At 34.5% G+C, this 6,000-nt stretch overlaps 1 protein-coding gene across 2 annotated transcripts; it reads right to left on the reverse strand.

The window, feature by feature from the left end:
• Positions 1–2,221: 2,221 nt before the first annotated feature.
• On the reverse strand, positions 2,222–5,569 carry NUDX14 (nudix hydrolase homolog 14). 2 transcript variants are annotated; one of them, XM_023693937.2, is made up of 7 exons: positions 5,334–5,569; positions 5,141–5,246; positions 4,959–5,036; positions 4,066–4,158; positions 3,785–3,877; positions 3,467–3,565; positions 2,222–2,674 (listed from the first exon to the last, which is right to left on the reverse strand). In XM_023693937.2, the coding sequence occupies exons 1-7, from the start codon at positions 5,555–5,557 to the stop codon at positions 2,435–2,437; spliced, it is 933 nt and encodes a 310-aa protein (XP_023549705.2). In that variant the 5' UTR covers positions 5,558–5,569; the 3' UTR covers positions 2,222–2,434. The 2 variants fall into 2 exon arrangements, with proteins under 2 accessions (XP_023549705.2, XP_023549706.2); XM_023693938.2 differs by lacking the exon at positions 2,222–2,674 and adding an exon at positions 2,681–2,973.
• Between the last annotated feature and the right edge of the window lie 431 nt (positions 5,570–6,000).

Genomic DNA, 6,000 nt, shown 5'->3' on the forward strand with positions numbered 1-6,000 from the left:
GACTTAAACGAAACGAAAGTTACTATCTATATCAAATAATGTGCACTTTCTTTTTCGATGGTCCAAGCGTAGTAACTCTATGGTATTTACATGTGTTGGATGATGGAAGTCCCACATCGGCTAATTTAGGGAATGATCATGGGTTTATAAGTGAGGAATACTAACTCCATTCGTATGAGGCCTTTTGGGAAGCCCAAAGCAAAGCCATGAGAGCTTATGCTCAAAGTGGACAATATCATACCATTGTGGAGAGTCGTGTTCGTCTAACATGGTATCAGAGCCATGCCCTAAACTTAGTCGTGCCAATAAATTGGTAAATCCTCAAATATCGAACAAAGAACTCCTAAAGAAAAGGAGTCAAGCCCCTCCTCGAAGGCAGTCAAAAATGACTAAGACTCCAAAGGAGTCGAGCCTCGATTAAGGGGAGGCGCACTTTGTTCGAGGGGAGGTGTTGGATGATGGAAGTCCCACATCGGCTAATTTAGGGAATGATCATGGGTTTATAAGTGAGGAATACTAACTCCATTCGTATGAGGCCTTTTGGGAAGCCCAAAGCAAAGCCATGAGAGCTTATGCTCAAAGTGGACAATATCATACCATTGTGGAGAGTCGTGTTCGTCTAACAACATGTAGGCGAAGACAAAACATTGACAATGTCTTCATTCTTACAAATAGTAATTGTCACAAGAGAATGTAAAGGTTATCGGGAATCCGAATTCCAAGACATACTTGTTACATAATAACTTATTTTTGTCTTTTAATTAAGTAAAATAAATAAATAAATAAAAGTACTAATTTAGTATTCTTTCGTACACCCTTTAGTCATATTAATTTTTATAATAGAAAATATAATATTAATAGCGTGAAAAATATAATAGTAAATTATTAGTAGCAATATATCATTTTCGGTGGACGGATATCTCTCTTGAATATTTACCTTGTTTATAGTTATAAACTTACAAGAAATATATTAGTGACCGACATAAAAATAGAATATTTAAGAGGTGTACATGTGGTACAAATATCGAGATTAAAAAAATAATTATGTAAAAATATTTAAATAGAGAAGTAAATTGAAATTTTGAAAAATTGAAATATTCAATTTAATTTGTAAATTGATATATATATATATATATATATATATATATATATATATATATATATATATATATATTAATTGGAAAAAAAATTAGGCTAACTTACAACTAGAAGACACAAATATTATTATTATTTTTTTTTAAATAAGCAAGCAAAAAAATTTAGGATATGTGTCTTGTATGTTACCCTAAATTTATAAACGTTTCCTATTGAGTGTAGGAGTAATCATAAGTTGACTTCGGTCAGATCAAAGTCAGATCAGGTTGATATGTTTTCTTTAGACTCAGACTTGATATGTTTTCTTTAGACTCAGACTCAACTGCTTGTATTGTAAATTTTTTTTAATTTAAAAGTTGGTTAAAATTATTTTCATCATTTATTTAATATTTTATTTTTATTATATAAAATATCTATTTTTATTTTAGGGAAATTAAAATTTCTAACTCAATTTTAATATATTTATTTATAATTCTATTTTCTTTTTCCATTGGAGAATGATAAATGGATTTATTTTCTAATTCTTTAAATTAATGGTTAAACGAACACCTTAATCAGAGTTTTAATTTAACTTCGAATTTTATTTATTAAAATAAAAGCATATTTGAAAATGCATATGTTAAAATCACTTTTAAACACGTATTCAAAATTAATTTTATATTTAATTTTATAATTTTAACACAATTTTTATACCATCAAAATTGATTTTAAATTATTAAAAATTTGTTCGAAATTATTTTAAAAACGATAAATGTTATTTTAACCATATCAAACATGTTCTTATAAGTTAGTGACTAAAATGTAGAAACTAAAATAATTATTTTCAAAATTTATGAATAATTGAAAAACTTAAAAGGAAACCTGAATGAAATGAGTGAGAAATGAAAAGTACAGAATAGAACCAAAACAACCTTTGAATAAAAATGATCCTAAAGAAATGATGAATAGAAAATGCTCAAAGAGAGCAACAGCTGGCATTCCCAATCCTATCTCCAAAAAAATAAACGTTGAATTTCACAAAGAGAATGAAATAGCTGACGGAGATGAGGAACATTACCAAAGTCCAATCTCGGCAAATTCCCGGCTGGAATTCCCAACCCTATCTCGAGAATTTCACACAAAAGGAGAATGAAATAGCTGGCGGGGATGAGGTACAAAACGGGGAACTGTTCCTCATCTCCGTCCCCGCCCTATAGACATAGACATTTCTAATAATGAGTCCAACTTCATGAAGCACAATTGTATTCCTTAAGGAACTAGTTAACCTTTTACATTAAGCAGAAAAAGTTGAATTGAAGAAGGAAAACATGTGTCTAAGGTTCAAGGTGAAGAGAAGACGCTAGCATTGTTTCAAAGAAGGCAAAAGCCCTTCCTTCTTAGCCATTTCATAGAGTCCAATGGCCATTAGAGCCTTCGCATCTGCTGTAACTCGCCACAGTTTTTCATAGGGAACAACATGAACCTTAATCAGCTCACCATGATCCCTGAGTCCGGTTTCCTTTCCTTGCAGCTCTGCAATTGTCTCTTTACTTGCAGATCCTCGGTACAAGAACAGACCAATTCCCTCATCACATCCACCCTAGCCACCAACGTGTAACATAATGTTTAGTATTGCTCATACACAAAACAACCCACAATGTACAAAACTAAGGATGATATTTGGATATGCTTTTTGTGTAATGATTTCTTTAGAGCATTCAAGAGTCGACGTGTACGAGAGGAAACTTTTTGGGTAATCATCGTCTGCAGAGAGAGTGAGACCCAATCGAATGTTCTGCAGAGAGAGTGAGACCCAATCGAATGTTATAGGCTGGTGTGAGGATGTGAGATCCCACATCCATTGGAGAGAGGAATGGGTGACAGCGAGGACGCTAGGCCCTGAAAAAGGTAGATTATGAGATCTCACATCGATGGGAGGAGAACGAAACATTCAAGGGTGTGGAAACCTATTCCTAATAGACACATTTTAAAAACCTTGAAGGAAAGCCTGAGAGGAAAAGAGAGGAAAAGCTGATAATAGTTCCTCATATAACTCTGCTTGGCAAGAAACTTAACTTAGATTAAGAAGTTTCTTGCCAGCCTACCTTATATTCCCAAAAGACAGTAGCTCTTAATAAAACATTGCAGTAAAACAGCAGATTAAAGATCCACGAGATCCTATGTCAGTTGCAGAGGGGAAATAAACATTCTTTATAATGGTGTGGAAACCTCTCCCTATGAAACGCATTGTAAAACTATGAGGCTGACGGCAATACGTAACGGACCAAAGTGGACAATATCTGCTAACGGTAGGCTTTGACTGTTACGGAGGAAAAGACTAGCCTACTCACGACTGGCAAATTTTGAAGGATATCAGTGAAAACGAACTTACGGGAGAAGGAAAGACTCTGCATCCCGTCGATGGGTCCAAGAAGCCAGTAAGATCGACCATGTCCTCAAGCTTTAATCGAATGCCAATTTCTTCTTCAACCTGCCATGATTACCACGTCAAAGCACACATCAAAAGCCAAAGAAACCCTTCACCCTTCTATAGAAAATACAAAGATTTCCTATAGAAAAGAGAATCAATACCATACATATTAGTATATCAGCATAAACTCAGGGAACCTTTTTTTTTTTCTTTTTTTTTTCCACATTACAAAAACATAAAGTTGCATCACATCAAGAGCGAGAGAGAGAGAGATTGGACCTCACGAACTGCAGTGCCAACAAAATCCCCCTTATCATCATCCAACATACCAGCAGGCAATTCCAACATGAGCTTCCCAACCGGAACTCTAACCTTAAACATAAAATTTCAACTCTGTGTGATCAAGATTCAACTTTCAAGCAGTGTTTCACAATATAAACAACCAAAAAATTGTGACCTCTGATAGTTATTAGCATCCAATTACATGGCTAACGATTTATTCTCAACAAAACTCATAAACTTCAAAGAAATATAACATATAAAACGAAATAAACATCTACCTGCTCAGTGAGGACAGCATAAGTTTCTCCTTCGCAACTCAAAAGGATAAGCACAGCAACAGCAGGTCCTCTCGCAAAAACAATACCTGGAACCTATACAACATTTAGTTCGTGGAAAACAACAGCTATGTCATAACAGCCCAAGCCCACCGCTAGCAGATATTGTCTTCTTTGGGTTTTCCCTTTCAGGCTTCCCCTCAAGGTTTTTAAAATGCATCTAACAGGGAGAGGTTTCCACACCCTTGTAAAAAAAGGTTTTGTTTCCCTCTCCAACCGACGTGGGATCTCACAATCCACCCCCTTCGAGACCCAACGTCTTCGTTGGCACACCGTCCGTTGTCCACCCCCTTCGAGGCCCAGCATCCTCGCTGGCATACCGCTTGGTGTCTGGCTCTGATACCATTTGTAACAGTCGAAGCCCACTGCTAGCAGATATTGTCCTCTTTGGACTTTCCCTTTCGGGCTTTCCCTCAAGGTTTTTAAAATGCTTTTCACACCCTTATATAAAGAATGCTTCGTTCCCTTTTCAACCGATGTGAGATCTCACGATCCACACCCTTATAAACAAGGGCATTGTTTTTCCCCAAGTTTATCATGAGAGTAAATCTAATTACATTAGTGCCTAATTGATTTCCTTAGCATAATACCAACAAATATGGCTTCATTCTGATTAACATAAAGGGAAGAGATAAGAATAGAGCATATTTCAGAGGAACTTTTTAATAAGTGATAGTAGTAACAGTGATCTAATTATAATTTATGATTGCTTACTAAATGAGTTAAACAGCTCCACACTTCACAAAGTGTTGTCCAAATAATCCAAAGTTATTTTGAATAACCATTGCTAAAATTCACTTCCCGAGTAATGATTATCTATCAAAATCGCCAAATACCTTCTTCCCGGTTTGCTTATCGTAGATATCGGCTTGAAATTTGAGAAACCCAATTCTGCTTCCGAACATATCAACTCCCTGAACAAAAAATTCCTCCATTACATTCGACCAAAAGTGGATTTCCCAAAAAAAAAAAAAAAAAAAAAACAAAGCTAAAACTCGATGAGTTTATTTTCCACCACCTGAATAAGAACGCGCTTCAGAGACATGGCTCCCTGGGCTAAAATCCCACTCTCACCTTGCAAGTTCATCAGCCATTGTTTGAACAACGATGAATCCACAGCATTCCTGCAATATCAAGAATTAAATAGTGCCTCAACAAAATAGTTCTTCTCTTGTAGAAAAAGACGAGTGGAAAAAGGGAATCGAACTTGCCGTAAATCGGAATCGGAGAGACCGGTTGCAGCGAGAATCTGCACAGGTTGCTCGTGTTGGCAGGGCATGGTGATGAATTGGCTTCGATTTGCAGAATCGGCCGACATTCGGCAAGAGAAGTATCTTAATCTGAAGGAACCAGTGTGAAGGAACGAGGAAGAAGATGAAAATTGCAACCCTTTGCGCAATCGCAGAGAAATGGAGGGTTGAAGAAACTGCGTCATTATTTTACTCGATTGTTCTCTTCTCCCTTATTTTTTATTTTTTTTTTATTTTCTTTTAAATTTATTCTCAAGCATAATAACAATAAAAATAAAAATAAAAATAAAAATAAAAATAAAAATAAAATAAAAATAAAAACTCTTCCAAAAATAATTCCTAATATAACTATTTAAATAGAAGAAGATAAAAAGATTATAATAAAATGATGATATTTCATAAGTTAAATTATAATAAAATTTTAAAACATTTAAATTAATAAATCATTTTTACACTTTTTTATAAAATAATTTTACCTCTAATCAATTATATAACTTTCATCCTAAATTTTTTATTTCATCTAATTATACTAAATTAGGGAAAAATGTAAATTAGGGATATAAGTATTTAACGTTGAACGGCATGCTATTTCACAAAAGTTAACTCTAAATGGTCGAGAGTAAATCTT

Source organism: Cucurbita pepo, chromosome 13, assembly GCF_057944985.1.
Source record: "Cucurbita pepo subsp. pepo isolate OVF chromosome 13, ASM5794498v1, whole genome shotgun sequence".
Classification (NCBI taxonomy): domain Eukaryota; kingdom Viridiplantae; phylum Streptophyta; class Magnoliopsida; order Cucurbitales; family Cucurbitaceae; genus Cucurbita; species Cucurbita pepo.